Below are 18315 nucleotides of genomic sequence, written 5' to 3' on the forward strand. Positions count from 1 at the left end.
CGGTGTGAGGCAGGGCGCATGAAGCGAGCGCCCAACGGCGCGGCCGCTACTGGGTGCAGGTCGAGTACACGGCGACGAGACATTCCCTCATCTCGACAACAGCGGTGCCTAGCCACTCCCCGTCTGCCCCAATCCACCCGGCAGCATCGGGCGACGAGTCTTGACATAACGGCAGCCTCTGGCAGGCGGCAGCGACTCTGAGATTCGCCGGGCTGGTTTAGAGCGTGTTTCGCGGCCAGGATCCCCAACTGATAATTGCTTTGCGCTGGTAACGGGCCCCTCCAACGCATAATACGAGTCGCGCATGGGCAACAACAACAATTGTGACCTTGCCCGTCGACATTGCCGTCTCTCTAGATTTCTGGGTGCTTGTTGTTGGGGACATGCACACCGCACGACGTCCTTCACCGCCGCCGCCCATCTTCCACCACTCACGCCCGCCCTGCGACCAGACACGCCGAGACGCCTAGGCGCCGACTCGAGTACAGCGTAGGACGTGACAGTAGCAGCTGGCTCCGGGGGCCAGACGAGGACAGCCGACATGGTCTCACACCCCTCCCGCCCATCGCATGCGCCCTCCAACTCGCGCTCGTCGCAGGCCTCGACCTCGTCCAACACACCCGGCGGCCACTCCAAGAAGTCGTCGTCCTCGTCCAACCACAACGGCCAGCCCCGCGAGCGCGAACAACGGCCGAGCAGAGAAGGGACAGCGCAAAAGGCAGCCCAAGATGTCGCGGGCCTCAAGGACTTCCAGCTGGGCGACTGCCTGGGCAAAGGCGCATTCGGCAGCGTGTACAGGGCACTCAACTGGGGAACGGGCGAGACGGTCGCCATCAAGCAGGTCCGCCTCGAGAACCTGGGCGCTGCAGACCTCAAGAACATGGAGATGGAGATTGACCTGCTCAAGAACCTGAACCATCCGAATATCGTCAAGTACCACGGCTTCGTGAGGAGCTCCGAGAGTCTCTACATCATCCTGGAGTGAGTGGTCGTGCAACCATACACACACATATACAAGAGCAAGAGCTAACATCCTTTCAGGTACTGCGAAAACGGATCGCTCCACAGCATCTGCAAGAACTTCGGAAAGTTCCCCGAAAACCTCGTCGCGCTGTACATGTCGCAAGTCCTCCATGGTCTGCTCTACCTCCACGAACAAGGTGTCATACACAGGGATATCAAGGGTGCCAACATCCTTACAACCAAGGAGGGCCTGGTCAAGCTCGCCGATTTCGGTGTAGCCACCAAGCAGTCGGGCTTGGACCAGTCGAGCGTCGTGGGCACACCCTACTGGATGGCTCCAGAGGTCATTGAACTGTCGGGAGCTACTACGTCGTCAGACATCTGGAGTTTGGGATGCACGGTTATCGAGCTGATTGAAGGAAAGCCGCCCTACCACAAGCTGCAGCCCATGCAGGCCCTGTTTAGAATTGTCAACGATGAGCATCCACCGATACCTGGCAGTGCCTCTCCGGTATGTACAGACGCCAGACCATATGACTCCAGATACTGACCCTTGTAGCTGCTGCGCGAGTTCCTCATGGAGTGTTTCCAGAAGAATCCCACGCTCCGCATCTCCGCAAAGCGCCTCCTCAAGCACCCATGGATCCTCAGTGCCAAGCGTACTGTCCCTGCAGTACCCACAAAACCTACCGAATATCAGGAAGCAGTCAAGTCCGTGCAGGAATGGAACGAGGCATTAAAGTCACCCAGCTCCCTTCGCCGGAGTTCTCGTCTTGTGTCGGGATTGCAGAAGGCGTCCCCTGCTGCCGCCAACGGTGCTGGTGCTTCATCTCGTAAGATCCCGGCCAACGTTAATCTCAACATCCCGAAGCACAGACCTACCGCAGAATCGTTCCGCTCGCCGGAATTAGAGCATGACGATAACTGGGATAATGACTTTGCTGAAAGCATATCGCCTCGTGCCCTGCAGATGCCACACCTTAAGCCACAGGACAACTTTGGTGGGCTCTTTTCGAGCGACAGGCTCAAGGCTTTCGCCAGCTTTGAGTCGGTCACGGAGATGCCTGAGTTCGGAGATGGAGAGGCCACGGTGAAGAGCCCTATGAACATGGCACAGTTCCAAAGCTTTCCAAAAGCGTCAGGTCACAGAGCAGCCGAGAGGTCGAGAGGCGCCAATGGCAGACCCAAGACATCTGCTTCCTCCTCAAACACGTCTTCGAGATCGAATTCCAACGCTTCTACATCAGAGTATGAGGACAGATATGAACAGCCAAGAACGGCATTCCTACGAGGCACACCAAAGGCTGCGCAGTCCCCAAAGCCAAAGCCTAAAGCGCCAGCACGGCCCAGTCAGCTCTTTCGTGAGGATACTGTCGAGGACTATTCAGATCTCATGCCAGCTGACGAGGGTGCTTTTGAACGTAAACTGGCATCCATGCAATACGCTCACCCACCCGCTACGGCATCAAGACAAGTAGCGGTCACCAATTCCAGCCCGCCCTCTGACACTTTCTCTCCACGCTTATTCCATCCCAGCGACTTGAAAGCAGGACCCAAGTCAACACGCGATCTCAAGTCAAATGGCAACATTCATCAAAGATCGTCAAGCTCAACATCAACGCGAGGAAAGCTACAACGAACGCAGTCGCAGATTGAGATTCAAAAGTATGCCGAGAACGAAAGCGACGATTTCTCTGATGTCTTTGGTGATATCAAGAGTCAACTTGCTAATCCTAGTCGAGCCGAGAGTGATAGTGGTAGTGAGCACAGTAGTCTCGCTATGATCACATCCAAGATGGCCAACTCTTTCATCATAGCGGACGAAGATGACCTCGATCCATTCGCGAACCTCGATGAAGGTCTCGACAACATCAACCTGGAGAACAACGTCGCTCGAGATCGGGACGATCGGCTAACGAAGATGACGGAAAGTCTGGTTGGCTGTTTGAAGACAAGTCAGCCTGACGATGAATTGCTCGACATTGCAGATCAACTGCTACAGGTGCTACACGAATCGCCAGACAAACGATCAATTATACTGCGAAGCCATGGCATGTTGCCCATCCTGGAGATCCTTGGAACCCGGCCGCACAACGAAGTGGTACTACCTCTTCTCAAGATCATCAATCTGATTATCTTGGAAGACTCCGAATCGCAGGAGAGCCTATCGTTCCTGGGCGGCATTCCGACCATCTGCTACTTTGCTTCCAAGAAGTTTCCCAGTGATATCCGGAAAGAAGCTGCGGCTTTCGTACGGCAGATGTACCAAACAAGCACCCTGACTCTGCAGATGTTTATCGGGTGTGGTGGTATCAATGTGCTAGTCGAGTTCTTGGAGGAGGACATCGATGCTGAGCGCGATCTGGTACTCATCGGTGTCAATGGCGTCTTTGGCGTCTTCGAATTGCAAGGACCGACGCCCAAGAACGACTTTTGTCGCATCTTTTCGAGATCAAGCGTACTATATCCCCTCAGTCTGGTGCTGAATCGCATGGTGGAGGAGGATGGAGAAGTTGCACGCCTAATTGTGGGCAGGATCGTACAAATCTTCCTTATCTTCTCACAAGCAGAGAGCCATGTCAAGGATCTCGTGGCGGATCGAATGATCTTGAAGCGTAAGTTTCACACCTCCGTCATACGATTTTGACGCAGTAGAAGAAGTCTCGGACATAGCTAACAGTGCATAGGTGTATTGAAAGACCTTCGCAAGATGTCACCACCACATCAGATCACCATGCTCAAGTTCATCAAGAACCTCAGCTCCCTTTCCTCGACCCACGAAGCCCTCCAGAACTCCAATGCAATCGACATCCTTATCGAACTACTCAAGTCAACTCGGCAAAAAGATGCCATGAGCCGCAGCCTGCACCGATCCGCTTCTGACCCAGCTCGACTACCTCCGTTCCACCGCGAGATCTCGAACCAGATCCTCAACACTATGTACAATTTGTGTCGGCACAACAAGAGCAGGCAGGAAGAGGCTGCGCTGTCGGACATCATACCTTTACTGAAGGAAGTTGTGCGCGAGGGCGGCCCGCTCAAGGAGTTTGCGTTGCCGGTGTTGCTTGAGATGGTCAACTCGGGTAAGGTCGCACGAAAGATGCTATGGGATGCGAAGGGTCTGGCATTCTACGTATCGCTACTTGGTGACCGAAATTGGGCGGTGACGGCCCTGGATGCCATATTCGTATGGTACGTATTCCTTCATTTTTAACTACCAGGTACAACACGCTAACCAATACAGGCTCCAGGAAGAGACCGCGCGCGTTGAACAATACCTCCTTTCTTCGCAATCGAGCTTTACAGTTGCCATCATCTCTGCGTATACCTCCGCCGACCTACCACACTCCACGTTTGAGAACATGCTCGAACCATTGCAAAAGCTTGTCCGTCTATCTCCACCGATTGCTGCATCTCTCGCCGTACCTGAGATTTTCAGTCGCACAGAACAGAAGCTGGGGCACAAAGATGCTGTGACGCGTCTCAACTTCCTCCGTATCCTACGAACAATTTGTGACGCGAAGGATGAAGGCTGCTGGCTCGTACGCGCTTTTGGCTGCTATGATCGTATCAGTTGGCTTATGGAACACGATTCTGCTGTATTGGTACGGCAGATGGCCGAAGAGCTCGTCCGCGCATGCGACGAAGTCGAGCACTCAGGCATCAACAAAGGATCGAATGGCAAGCGAAGCCTTAGTCGTGCTTCAGCTATTGGCATGAATCTACGCCGCCCAGCTTCGTCCGCTGGTCGTCGAGACGGTTCCGGCTCTAGCACCGGCTCTACACTGGTAGGCAGTGGCATGGGGCTGACACCGCCCACGCCCAACTCACTTAAATCTACGTTTATGCTTCCACCCATGGCCAACACGCCAACGGGCCGCGGTGGCATCACGAGGTCGCAGTCGTCAACAGCAATGTGGGATCTCGCCGAAGATCCCTCCGCTGTTCCTCCATCATCCGGTCGCTCGAAACCACCAGCTCTAGCACGCAGCTCAACCTCTTTTGCAGCCTTGCAATCCAACAACAACACACCAACCGGCCCCCGTACATCTTCACGTCCACCATCTCGCGACGCAGCAACAAGCCTCGCGCGCATAGAAGCGAATAACGCCAACTCAAAGTCATCTTCACGTCTTCCCAAAGCCCGGGCAGGCCGTCTTGGCGAAGCGGTCATGCGACGACGCCAAAGTACTGTTGGCGGCGAAAATGACGCACCGGGGAGTGCTACTCCCACTCCAACTCCCACCCCTACGACGACTAATGCGCCGCCGCTTCCACGCCTACAGATTGTGAGAAGGAGAAGGGAGACTAGTGGGGGTGAGATGAGTACAGCAGCGAGGAAGGGTGTCGCGCACGATTAGGAATTCGGTGTTAGTAATGCTTCGCCAGAAAGGCGGGCTGGAGATGGGTATTTGACGCAGGTGCGGAGACGGAGAGGATGGACTGGCCTTTGACTTTCCTTGCACTTCATAGTGTGGGATATTTGTTTCCTTTGTATATCTCTTCTCTTTTTCGTTCGGCATGGCTGTGGTTATGGGTGGCATTGGGTCGAAAGAGGCGTTCATACAAGGCGTTATGACTCGCCTACCTGGCTTTGGCTCTCTGGCTTTGGAACATGGGAAAGCATTGTTAGGGGTATATTGCATAGCATGGCGTTTTCTTCTTGTTTTGGCTTTTACATTAAAGCGGGAGAAGGCATATAGCGTTTGAGGATGAGAGAGTATGGGCGAGAGCGGGAGCATGGATACCAGTTTTCCCTGGATAGAGAATGAGATGCTAAGTGTTGCTATAAATAAGACATACGTGCAGATGAAGGCTGATGGTATTCACTAACATTGTGAAAGTCGGCGAACAGATTACGGGTAAGCGTTTAGGTACTTGCTCAGAGCCAAGACAGTGAGAGGAGGCTGATTGGCCTTTTCTTGTCGAACTTTCATGGAGATCCAAGAAAATGTTGAGTATTGTGATTTCTCGGCGAAATCCTTTAGTAAGGGGGTAAAAGTTCCAAACGTGGAACATTGACAACACCGCACAAAAAAAGGCATTTCAACCACACCTGCGGCGACGACCTGGACGAGCGCAAAAAGATGGACTTGCAGGGAATCGAACCCTGGACCACTCCCAAGCTGATCCTGTGCGTTTAACTGCTCAGGAACTGATGCTAAGGGAGTATTATACCACTAAACCACAAGCCCGATTTTTTGATGGAAAGAAGTCAAAACGGTATCAATATATTCCCAGGTTTGACATGCAAGACACTGCTGGCGTCAAAGGAGATGCTTTACCTTGCAGGTTGTGGAGTTGAAAATTTGTTGCTGAAACTGGTGGGGCGATGCGATTAGGGCTAAGTTCGAGCGTTTTGACACACGACCTAAACTGTTGACAGGCTTAATGTTCCGCTAGCTTTACTGACCCTGCATGCGGTATGCTTGCCGCCTGGGCCACTCGTGGGAGTTATTCTGGCTGCGTATTCTTGTCGAGGAAGGTTGCGGGTGAGAGAAGGGAATCCTGGAGTTCTGGAAGAGATAAAACTATAGCACGGACCAAGAGCGTGCGGGGTGAAGACTCACAAAGAAAGAGTCAAACGCTTGGGGATGTCGTCATCGACTGCAGTTTCTCTTGCTTGCATCCAACTACGTCTCCAACTTATTCCCATCTTCTATCACTTATGTGATGTACACGACGGAATTTCCTTTTTCACTCGTGTACAACGGCTTACAACATATCTAATCAGCAAATGACACATGTTTGTGGTGACTCTGCTAAGCTACAAAAGCTCTCAAACTTCCTGCTTCCACTATTGCACTCGATACACGTTTCGACCCCATCATGAACAGCCTGCTCAGTCTAATCCGTCCCACGCCACTGCCCCCATCTGATAGCGCACGTTTCACAAATCCAGTGCAACGTCCAAGGCACCTGTGCGGCCCGCGAACCGTTTACGATAGCGTCAAAGATCTCAGTAAACGTGTCAATTTCTAGGAAGAAATCACCATATTTGCTTGGCCGTCACGCGGAGGTGTGATCGTACTCGAGAGGCCCTGTCCTGCAGATTTTAACTTTCTCGGCCTCGACCGTCTCGATCCACCGAAGAAGCGTCACGCCACTCGACAAGAGGAAGACGACTTTGCTCAGCGCTTACTATTGCTCGGAGGGAAGTGGTGGGACTCTCCCGCTAGACACGCCCTCTTCATTGAACCCGGCCACTTGCAAGATGAGGAGGTAATGGCTGCTCAGCCTGAACCGACGGTGAGGGAAAACGCGTGGGTTGGTGCCGCATGGCCTAGCTCAGACGGACTTGTCGTAGCTGAGTGGCCGACAATGATGTACCCTGGTGGACGTATGGACGAGGTCGCTCCAGCCGATGTGTCGAGATTGTTCTTATGTGTGACAATGCACGAGACGAAGTTGGCGAACTTCAACAGACGTGGCCAAACGAATCAAGATCTCCTTCACATTCAAATTTCTCTGTTCTTTGGCTGACTCTATTCGCTTCAAAGTTTGTGTTGACCTATTAGTTTCTTTCAGCTACGCCTTCACGCAAGCTTGTGCTTCTTCCAACAGTCGTCCTCCTAGTCAACCTATCGGAACCTCTGCTACCCACCATGTTTGCCTGCCTCGGTTCGCTCTCTGATCTACGTGTGGTGTTGTCTGGTGTCTTATGATGCGCTTCAGATATGCTTTGGCCCTATTGCTTCAATTGTTTGTTGTGCCGAGGCATTCGCTTTCGGAAGTCTTGAGATTCCGAATGATTAGGAGTTTGTGGTATGAATGCGTCCGACAACGTGGGAGTTGGCTGTTGATCATGATCTACAGGGTACATGTGACTAGGCCTTTCGGAATCAAGCCTACATAGACACAGAGAGAAGTAACCTTTCTCAACGATAGTGGTCCGAAAGGAGTCAACCGAGCGAGCCCTACCTCGTGCCGCAAGTGACATTACCGTTTGTGGTAAGGTGTGCGCATCACACAGCAAAAGCAACTAAGGATCTGCCTCGGCAAAAAAGTCGGTGACGTACTAACCGCTCCGCCAACACCAACGAGTGCCAACGACACTCCAATCGCATGGCGGTGAAAGACGGCCGTGAATGAACTAGGTGATGGACGGAAATGTAAGCGGTGGGGTAGAGCGCGCAAGCTGTGGCGTCGCACGATGGGGGTGGAGACACCTCGGACATTGAATAAGTTTGGTACAAAGCGTCGATATGCACCGGCTCCCCTTTGCGATTGCCCATCAGCCTCACCACTGACTGCATACCAGAGTCCCTACATTTTGTCGGACTTTGCCTTGCACGACTTGTTTTGTTTTCCTGGTCTCAACTAAGCGAAATACTCCACAAACACTCAATCGTATCTGCCACATCGACCTTCTTACCACGCCGCGTACCTACGTCGGCACCCTGTCCCCACAGTAAGCACCGTCAACACAGTCGGCCCACCATGATCGACTCGTACTTCGACGTCTTGATAATCGGCAGCGGCCTCAGTGGTATCAACTCCGCCTACCGCATCCAAGAATCGCTCCCCAAAGCCAAATTTGCCGTTCTCGAAGCGCGCCACGAACTCGGTGGAACATGGTCGCAGTTCAGATACCCCGGCGTGCGATCCGACTCGGATCTGCATACCCTGGGATTCAACTTCTACCCATGGAGGGCGCAGAACCCGATTGCGAGAGGAGAGGCTATCATGGAATACCTGCAAGAAACGGCGCGCACGTTTGATCTGGACAAGAAGATTCGGTATAGACACAAGGTCATCAAGGCGGACTGGAGGAGTGAGGAACAACGCTGGAGACTGGAAGTGGAAGTCGGCAATGAGGTTGGAAGAGAGCCGAGAACAGTGGTGTACTGGACCAAATGGCTCATCACAGGCACGGGATACTACAACTACGACCAACCTCTGCAAGCAAACATCCCAGGCATCGACAAGTTCCAAGGCAAGATCGTGCACCCGCAGTTCTGGCCCGAGGATCTCAACTACAAGGGCAAGAAGATGATTGTCGTGGGTAGTGGAGCGACAACAATAACGCTGCTTCCTGCGCTGGTGGATGGCGGTGTGGGCAGTGTGACGCAGTTGCAGAGGAGTCCGTCATATATCATGAGCCTTCCTCAGGAAGACAAAGCATGGTTCGAGAAGTGGGCACCAGAGTGGTTCACTCTACGATACAAACGTATGTCCCCTCACTTCGACCTCGATACCGATTACTGACAAGTTTGATTAGGCTTCATGTTCACTCTCGTCCCTATCCTCCTCTATAAGTTCTGCATCTGGTTCCCTAAACTTGCACAATCCTTCCTCGTCAAGAAGGCCGCAGCACAGCTTCCCCCCGACTTCCCTGTCGATCCTCACTTCAAGCCTGGCTACAACCCCTGGCAACAACGCATGTGTCTCTGTCCCGACGGTGACTACTTCAAGGCTTTCAACTCAGGCAAAGCACATATCGTTACGGATACCATCAAGAGCGTTGTCTCAGACGGCATCGAACTCACCAGCGGGCAGAAGCTAGACGCAGACATCATCGTCACAGCCACAGGCCTCAACATGCGGTTCCTCGGCGGCATAGACGTCAGCGTCGACGGCAAGAAAGTCGATGTGGCATCGCAATACATGTGGCGCAACTCTATGCTCACTTCCCTCCCCAACCTTGGCAACATCATCGGGTACTGGAATGCGTCATGGACACTAGGCTCTGATACTGCATCCCGTCTTTTCGTCCGCCTTATCAAGCATCAGGAGGAACATGGCTATACAAGCGTTGTGCCGATCATCGATGAGAAAGACAAGGAAAAGACGGTGTCTGCTAGTCCGCTCAACAGTACCTATGTCAAGAACGCGATGAAGAAGATGCCGAACTGTGCGAGTACTGGACCGTGGAAGCCGCGCGATAACTGGTTCTCGGATAACTGGGGTGTAACAAGGGGGAGCTTGGAGGATGGGCTCAAATGGGAGAAAGTAGCCGTAGAGTAGGCGGTGGAACGTAGAATGTGTCAGGAGTCTTGCTTGACTGTCTGGCATTCTCGGACTACACTATCTTAACAATGTACGAGTAACGACTATAAACGCCAAGTTTGAGCCTGATGCTGCGATATAGATGCTATCCACACATAACTCATCGTCTACTCCTTTCCCAAAACAATCATCTCCCCTTCCGCTCCACTGTCACTAGTAACATACATCCGGCCGTACTTGTCCTGCGCAATACTCACGGGTCTGAAGCACTGCGTAGTCGAACAGTGATCCACGTCCGGATTCCAGAAGATATCAGTCCAAGAATGCGTGCTGTTCAAGGCCGCTTTTGGCCCGAATCCATGGGCACCGTTCGCAAAGGGGACTTGGATGATCTTGTATCCAACCGAAGGACTGCGATTCCAGGATCCGTGAATGGTAATGTACATGCTAGTGAAATTCGTATCGAAAGCCGCGTCAAGGGGCGCAGAGTGAGCTGGGAGAGCAAGACGAGGCGGTATACTCCGTATCATACACGTATCGTCCGTGAAAGTGGCGTTGGGCTCCAAGACAAATTGATCACCCATTGCAAACTTTTTGTCGGTGATGGATTCTGGGTTGAAGACGGTGTAGCAAGTCGGGTACCCATACCAGTTTGTGTTTTCTTTGGAGGGGTCACCCAGATAGTTGATCTCATCAGCTGGGTCTAAATCTCGGTGTACGAGATCAGTATCTGTCTCATATGCAGTTCATGCAGGGACACTTACTATCGGTGTGGATGTCCACAGATACTCCATCAATAGTACGATGCAGCTCGTCAGAAGAATTCTCAACGCCCCAAAGCATACCTTCAGCATCGAATGCTAGACCGACTTCATTACGAAGTCCATAGCCCATCTGATAGCCGCCGGTTGGATAGTCGTAGCCATTTTCAGGAACAGTGGTGGTATCGAAGACTTTGACGCATGATCGACCGGTCTTCATATCCGCTGAGCCATAGTCGAAGTTGTCGTTTGACCCGTGAGACACGATTAGAAGGTTTGGATGTTGTGGTGGGATTGAGAGCGTCCTTGTAACGTGGCCTCTACTGTCCATTCCAGTCAGAATTGTTGTAGAGTTTCCTGATACACTCATGGTATTTGCATCATATGTCCATGAAAACACCGAGGTCGCAGAGCTAGCGTACAGGGTCTTCCCATCGTGGCTAAGCGCAATGCCATGGTTGAGATTCCGCTGAGGGATAAGAGTCTTTGGCGAGGTAAGGCAGCCGTTTGGCGTGACGCTGTGAGCCGTAATACCCAACCCGTTTTGTACAACGAGGAGATTACCTAGAGTGTCAAAGATCAGCCCTCTTGGTTGGGTCAGGTCTCCTGCTACCTTTGTAGCTTTCCATCCTTTCGCAGTGCTAATCGGGAATGCAAGTTTGCCAACATCAGGGCAGGATAAGGGTACTCCCGTTGATGTTGGTTCGGACAAGCCCGAAGATGTAGTACTGGTACTCATGGTCGTTGGTCGTAAGCTGATAGTCGAGCTCGGTATCGAGACACTACTTGATACTGGCGGAGCATCATCGACAAGATTTGCAGCGACTAGCTCGTCAAAGTCTGCATTTTGGCCTTGCGTGAGATCAATTCTGTAGTTTCCGAACGAACTATGCACGTTGAAAGTAGACCTGTTGTTCGCTGGCTGAGCGGGCAGTTTGCTCGACAAGCCATAGGCGAACTTCTGCGCAGATGCATTTGCATCGATTGAAACCAGATTACCATCCACGTCGTGCCATTGCGAGCAGCCCTTGCACCGCACAGTCAAAGTCCAGTGAGTTGTGTTGTACCCGGTTCCTTTGATGTAAGAGTACTCGGCATCAGCATAGGGCTGTGGTAGACTCAAGCCGAAAGCCATTCGCGAGCTGTAAATGGATGTGTTGGATGCAGTGTTCATCCATCCGACCGTAAGTGGAACATATGGCATTGTTCCACCCCAGCTAAACCCCACCCATCCATTCTTGATAGGTGAAACAATTTGCAAGACGGTATCGAAAGGTGCAGTTTTTGACTCAGGTAAAGCGAGACCGAACGTGATGCCATTAGTACCAGTCCATCCAGAATAGCATATCGACGTTTCCGGATCACAGTAACGCTTGGTCACTTGGCTATGTGCTGCTTTAATGTCACTAACGCAATGTTTATGATAGCATGACAGCACATACCTCTGTTGGCAACAGTAGCAAATCCGAAAGCTAATTTGGCTATCCTCATGGTAGGCGAAATGTAGAAACTATGTTGTCTTTACGACCTGCCGTAGCGGATCTCGCTGTCTTATCAAGAATAAGAGCCGCTATAACCGAATATCACATGTGTCTGTGCATCTGTAAATGAAGCTCGAATGTAGGCCGGATAGCCGCGAGGCGCTTGATCGACTTGTAACGTGGGTTCCTTCGCCCAATGTCATGAGCCCCACTACATATCATACGATGATCGTACCTTGGCTGGGCGTGGTGCCTAGATCCGCTCATGCGATGGAAGCGTGGGATGATATCAAAGCGGCCGGTACTTCGGACTGCAGTACTTTCTGTTGAGCGTGGCATACGCTTCCACATTAGCAATATATTGTTACCACGTTACGCTTACAGGAAACTGTCTTTCACAGTCACATCTCTGTGCTTGGTTAATGATATGTTCTGTTAGGCTTATAAAGGGGACTTGGAGTGGCGTGGACGGGGTGTTGACCAAGCCCTGGTTCTCAGTGTTTTGAGCCTCAAGTCAAGCCAGGAACCACCAGGCGTCTCCCTTTCTAACACGACAAATTGACGTGTGCGATATATTGCCACCGTTGGATATAGAACAGCTCGATGTATTGAATGATGCGATAATGTCATGATAGCGCGGTGCAGTATTGAACATGTCGACGATAAGTTAATGAGAAGGGTGTTTTGACAGGGCTAATAGATGAAGCGACGAATTTAGCCTTCGATCGTCAGCGCCAAGTAGATGGAATCAATTGACATACGAGTGAACTTGTATACATATTTATTTGGATGTTGCTGATAGACTGATAGGCGCATCTTCGTCGGTCCGGTCGCCGAAGACACGGTTTCAGATCTTCGCCTTTGCGGGTGCGGTGACCCTCTTACCATGCACATAGCAGATGCCTCTGATCTTCTCAGCCGCCTCACCCCAAAGCTCGTTTCTGAGCACGCTGTATACGCCCATCTTGGCCCTACCCTGGACTGCCTTTGCTTTCTTCAACGCGGCCTTGAACATCTCTTTGGGCTCTGCAACCTCATCGACAATACCATCCTCGTATGCCTCTTTGCCCGTCCAGCGATGCGCTTCGAGCAGCATCTTTCGCGCAATCTGCGGTCGAAGCTTGAGTCGAGGGAGAAAGCCGATGCCAGGGAAGTGCAGGCCGAGGTTGACAGGCGGCATAGAGAAGAAGCCACGCGACGCGTTCATGATGCGATAGTCGTGCGCGAGAGCAAAGGGACAAGCCCCACCAAAGGTATGGCCCGTCAGCAGAGCGATAGTGGGGAACGGATAGTCGAGCAAGGTCGCTAGTAGCGGGAAGAAGCCATCGCTATTCGCAAATGGGTTTGTATCGCTCTCGTCTAGCTCGAGACCTGTGCACCAGAACTTCTCGTCGTTTCCCTTTGTTATCACACATCCTTCCGCATCAGGGCCTAGTTCTTGCTCAATGTCGCGTAGCGCACGTATTATCTCCTGTGCAAACTTGACGTTTATGCGATTCTCGGGTGCTTTGGCGAGGGTGATGACAAAGACTTGGTCGTGCCGGTCGACGCGTAGGTTTGTGTATTCTCCTAGGGCCATGGCGACTGCGGGTTCACGTATTGCGGTTGCGACGTCAATGCCAATGCGAGGCTCCTCGAGATGACAAGGCAATTACGAGGGTCTGTCTCGTCAGCTGCAGCGATATCGACAAGATACATCCTGCTTTGCGGGCTCAAACATGTCAACTATCATGGTGTGCTGAAGCCTCGGCAGCGAGATGCGGGGAAGGACCCTGGCCAGAGTCGCGCGGTAGTGCCATCTCTATGCTGACTCGCTGTAGACATCAATCTACCTGGACAACAATCGGACAAAGCGACGTAGGTTGTGGTGGGCGCGTACCAACGCCTGTGGAACGGACGTGTAATAAGTCAGGGCGTGCGGCGTTGCAATTGTGGAGCTCACCTCGATCACCTCTTAGACCATCTCGACTTTCCACCTCCTCTTCCGTCGTTACACCAACAGAATAAAGAAACATGGTCAGCCACCCGCTCCTTTGCCTGAGCCTGGGTCGCCCTTGCGCTTCTCCCAAAAATGCCTGTCTGCGAACTGTACTCTATCGGGTAACGACAGCCAGCCCCATAATCGTTGTGGGATGAGTGCTAAAAACTCTATTCGATCTTTTGACAGTCTTTGCGTCGCATGAACGCTATATCCCACCAAACTCCACTTCCGGTGGAAGGCAAGAGCAAGTTCATCTCTCAAAACTGCATCTGGGCCTCTGACTCGCACGATAAGGACTTCATCCCACTCAGCATGTGATGGAGCGAGTTCCGACGCTGCGGATGCCATTGGCTATACAGCCACAACTACTGAACTCTTGACCGGATTCTGTACAGCCTGAACGCCATCGCAGCTGCGCCGTTACCGCGTCCGACGCAACAACTTCCAGTCCGCGGATTGAGTCGATGCCCAAGGACGGACGATGCTACGTTGTATGCGATGTGCTGTCAGATCATCAGCCATGGTGGCGCTTTTTGAAAGATTGGCATATGCAGACCACGAAAGAACGGAGGATGGCCACTGCGGAACGCCAATGGCAAACAGTCAGTATGGAGCACACTTCCACTTCATTGGAGGGGATGTAGGTTGGTGCTCATGCGAGGATTCGCAGGACATCCCTTTGTGAGACCCAAATGGTATCTGGACGACACATCAACACCCCATCCTTAATTGCAATCTCGTAGCCTTGATCGCTATTGAGGTATAAAACGTAAACTAATCTATCACTCATCTTGCGCCTTAAGCTCACTCTTCACATCAAAAGTCACGATTTCATTGATTGACGGATTGCGAGCTGCCCATACGACAATCATACCACAAAATTGCCTGCATCTTGGCGATGCCACAATGATCGAGCTAAAGACCATTGCTCTCCTTGGGTCTACTGGGTTTCTGGGTCCATACATCACAGCCTCTTTACTCCTGAAACACAGTCGCACCAAGATCCTGTGCCTCAATAGGAGTGAGGATGGAGAACAGCGTACTACATCATCTTTGCAGCGCATCAGCAGCGACAACCTCGCAAGTTCTAGCCGTCTCCACTTTATAACTTGCGACATCACACAACCAAACCTTGGACTGGACGATACGCAGTACAAGCAACTCGTATGCGAAGTCGATGAAATCGTCTTCAACGCCTGGAACGCAAACTGGGCCGTACCCCTCGCAAAGTTTGAGCCACTCCTCAATGCCGTACGCAACGTCGTTGAAGCATGTATCGGCAGCCCGAGAAAGGCACGTGTAACATTCGTGTCATCAAACTGCTCAATCATGAACTGGCCAAGCCGTCATCCAGAACAACCACTCATACCCGAAGAACCGGCTTGGGAGTATGCCAGCGCTGCGGACAGCGGGTACGGACAGAGCAAATGCATCGCTGAGCAACTTCTGGCCCGCGCGAACCTAGATTCCGGCGTACGCATCGCCATCGTACGTGCAGGACAAATTGGTGGACCGTCGTCTGCGATTGCTAGTTCGCCAGGCTGGCCAATCCAAGGCTGGCTATGGGTCACTTTCAAGACAAGCCAGCAACTAGGTTGCTGGCCTGTTCACATGAACGCTGTCGACTGGGTTCCTGTCGATGCTCTTGCAGAAGGCATCACCAACATTACACTTTCGCAGCCGAGTAACAACGATGCGACCAAAGTATACAACATGATGCATCCTAATCCCGCACCTTGGGTTCTTCTGCACAATGTCTTGGCTAAGAAGTTTGGTTTGGCGGTCAAGGGGGTTACGCTCCCGCAATGGCTTGGCCTACTTGATCCGAAAGTGTTTAAGATGCATGGTTTCATGGCAGCAGCGGGCGAGGGGAGGGAGCAAGAGGCTATGGTCTTCCATAATAAGAATGCGTTGGAGATGTTACCCAAGGTTGAGAATCTTACGGCGAAGCAGATTGAGGTATGGCTCAAAGGGTGGAAATTGAGACTCGGCGAGGCAAGGGCTAGGCTTTGAGAGACGAAGCATATGTGTAGTGGGTCAAATTTGGAATGGAGGTTAGTCGCACCACATTTTGAACTACGACGAGACAAAGCTTGAACATGAAATTGAGAATCATCAATTCTTAGCAGTAATTAATATGTAACTGCGCTATACGGTCCTGCCGTCAGGTACTCTATGGGTACCGTCTACAAAGTCTGCTTGCCTCTTGTCTCAATCGGCAATATCAGCATACTGAAGAACGCCGCAATGAATAATCCACCGCTGGCGTAGATGGGGGCCTTGGGGTTGCTGTCACCAGCCTGGATAGCAACAATCGGTGCGCATAGTCCGGCAACGCGGTTCAAGAAACTGCTCATGCCAGTACCAGTACCACGGATAGGTGCAGGGAAGACCTCAGGTGTGTACGCGTACAGAACACCATACATGATGTTCTGGAAGAAAGCTTCAAGACAGGTGAAAGCGAGCTGGAAGTCGGAGTCGGACGAGATGGTGAACAGGAACACGAAGACGCCGGTGATGACGGTTGCGATGGCCATGGTACCCTTGCGACCAATGTACTTGATATCGACGGTGTAGCAAGCGATGATCGATCCAGGAACACCGACAATGGCAGTAATGGCGTAGTTGCGGTACACGGTGCTGGTGTCGTTTTGAACATCACCACCAGAGTTCGCAAGATATTGTGGGAGGAAAGCGTTGAAAAGCGGGTATGCCATACCAATAGTCGTCCATTGGAACCACAAAAGGGCAGTGGTGAGACCGATCTTCTTATCCTGGAACAATGTCTTGAAGCGCTTCATCGAGAATCGGCTGAGGGAGCGCTTGATAATCTCGAACACGCTGAGCTTTGTATCTTCTTGGGTGACTTCTTGGTCGCCGCCGATTTGGTTGAGGATGTCCTCGGTGAGCCAGGTGTGCGTCTTGTTGTAGTGCGCGATACCGTAGACGGTAGCGACGGCCTCAGCCTGGCGACCACGAGACAACAGGAACTTGGGCGATTCGTAAAGATGGAAGAGGAAGAAGCGGCAGATGAACATGAAGAATGTGATCGCACCAAGGGTCAAGATGAGGTATCGCCAGCCCCAGTTGTCGGCCTTGCTGCACTGCCCAAGGGGAGTACCAGAAGGGCATGAGAAGTTGGGAATGAAAGCCCAGGCCAGCAGCGAAGCGATCAAATTACCAACAGGCCAGAAAACGGAAAGTAGCGTCAAGAGGTTTCCGGATGTTTGAGGCAGAAATTCGAGGAACAAAGCGCCATCGACTGGAAGGTTTCCACCAACACCGAGACCGATACATGCGTACAGTGCGCATGTGCCAATCCAGTTGGGGCCGCCGCCTGAAGCAAGACCGAAGACACCGGCGAGGAACAGAGTGAAGTTGAAAGCGAGACGGCGGCCAATGATGTCGGATGCGGTACCCCAGAAAGACGCGCCAATGCAGAGACCGAGGAAGAGCGATAGTGTGGTGTATCTGACTTCCGTTTCGCTGACACCAAACTCAGCGCTAAGTTGAGGCAGTGTTAGAGCGACACCCTATATCATGGTAAGTCCTGCTGACAGTCGACGAGTTTGGCAAACGCACCTGCAGCCACAAATTGTCGGCCATCCAACCGCCACCACAAAGAGCGAAAAGCTGCCATTGGTAGCGACCCATTCCCATATCTTGCAAAGCTCTGTTGATGACCTTGGACTTGCCTGTAGAATGTTAGTACTAATATTTCATAACGATTACCCAAAACGATAGGAAATGCCACACGACGTACGGTCATATGGCGTGTCTTGGTCTGAGGCGGCGACATCTGCTTCAATCTCTGCCTTTAATGCTGCGACTGTCATGCCATGGTTAACAACACCACTTGATGCATTACTTTCAGGTCGCCTAAGGTCGTTGGGCTCATCGTCTTTGGCTTTCTCTGAATTTCCGAGGGAGGCGCGTGGGTGAGTGGAAGCTACAGAAGCGCGATGGGTTGAATCATCAAGAGGCACATGAACACCCGGGAACTCGTCGACGTGGTGGGCCTTGAAGGGATTCACAAACATAGTTCGAACCATCTTGGCGAAAAGATGGTGGTTGTAGCGCAATGGAGGTTAGGTGTGGTTGTTGCTTGGGGTTGGCGCTATGGTAGTGAGGGTCTGATAACGGAGGTAGTCGCGATTGGGATGATCCTGTTCAGGGTCGT

The 18315-nt window shown here is 52.1% G+C and overlaps 6 protein-coding genes across 6 annotated transcripts; 3 read left to right on the forward strand and 3 right to left on the reverse strand.

Annotated features, from left to right (window-relative positions):
* Positions 1-541: 541 nt before the first annotated feature.
* On the forward strand, positions 542-5324 carry AA0111_g4508 (Cytokinesis protein; the record flags this gene model as incomplete). The annotated part of the gene is made up of 5 exons (XM_028650519.1): positions 542-981; positions 1042-1474; positions 1523-3578; positions 3651-4155; positions 4208-5324. The coding sequence occupies 5 exons, from the start codon at positions 542-544 to the stop codon at positions 5322-5324; spliced, it is 4551 nt and encodes a 1516-aa protein (XP_028508207.1).
* A 3079-nt stretch (positions 5325-8403) lies between these two features.
* AA0111_g4509 (putative FAD-binding monooxygenase) lies at positions 8404-9930 on the forward strand (the record flags this gene model as incomplete). Its single annotated transcript, XM_028650520.1, has 2 exons — positions 8404-9133; positions 9185-9930. 2 exons carry the CDS (start codon positions 8404-8406, stop codon positions 9928-9930), a joined length of 1476 nt encoding a protein of 491 aa, XP_028508206.1.
* A 149-nt stretch (positions 9931-10079) lies between these two features.
* On the reverse strand, positions 10080-12164 carry AA0111_g4510 (hypothetical protein; the record flags this gene model as incomplete). The annotated part of the gene is made up of 3 exons (XM_028650522.1): positions 10080-10615; positions 10677-12065; positions 12116-12164. 3 exons carry the CDS (start codon positions 12162-12164, stop codon positions 10080-10082), a joined length of 1974 nt encoding a protein of 657 aa, XP_028507938.1.
* An 837-nt stretch (positions 12165-13001) lies between these two features.
* AA0111_g4511 (hypothetical protein) lies at positions 13002-13733 on the reverse strand (the record flags this gene model as incomplete). The annotated part of the gene is made up of 1 exon (XM_028650523.1): positions 13002-13733. The coding sequence occupies one exon, from the start codon at positions 13731-13733 to the stop codon at positions 13002-13004; it is 732 nt and encodes a 243-aa protein (XP_028507939.1).
* A 1308-nt stretch (positions 13734-15041) lies between these two features.
* Positions 15042-16148, forward strand: AA0111_g4512 (hypothetical protein; the record flags this gene model as incomplete). The annotated part of the gene is made up of 1 exon (XM_028650524.1): positions 15042-16148. One exon carries the CDS (start codon positions 15042-15044, stop codon positions 16146-16148), a length of 1107 nt encoding a protein of 368 aa, XP_028507940.1.
* A 173-nt stretch (positions 16149-16321) lies between these two features.
* On the reverse strand, positions 16322-18187 carry AA0111_g4513 (putative MFS-type transporter; the record flags this gene model as incomplete). Its single annotated transcript, XM_028650525.1, has 3 exons — positions 16322-17668; positions 17718-17830; positions 17899-18187. The coding sequence occupies 3 exons, from the start codon at positions 18185-18187 to the stop codon at positions 16322-16324; spliced, it is 1749 nt and encodes a 582-aa protein (XP_028507941.1).
* Positions 18188-18315: the final 128 nt, after the last annotated feature.

This window comes from Alternaria arborescens (genome assembly GCF_004154835.1).
Source record: "Alternaria arborescens strain FERA 675 chromosome Unknown contig_8, whole genome shotgun sequence".
Classification (NCBI taxonomy): Eukaryota; Fungi; Ascomycota; class Dothideomycetes; order Pleosporales; family Pleosporaceae; genus Alternaria; species Alternaria arborescens.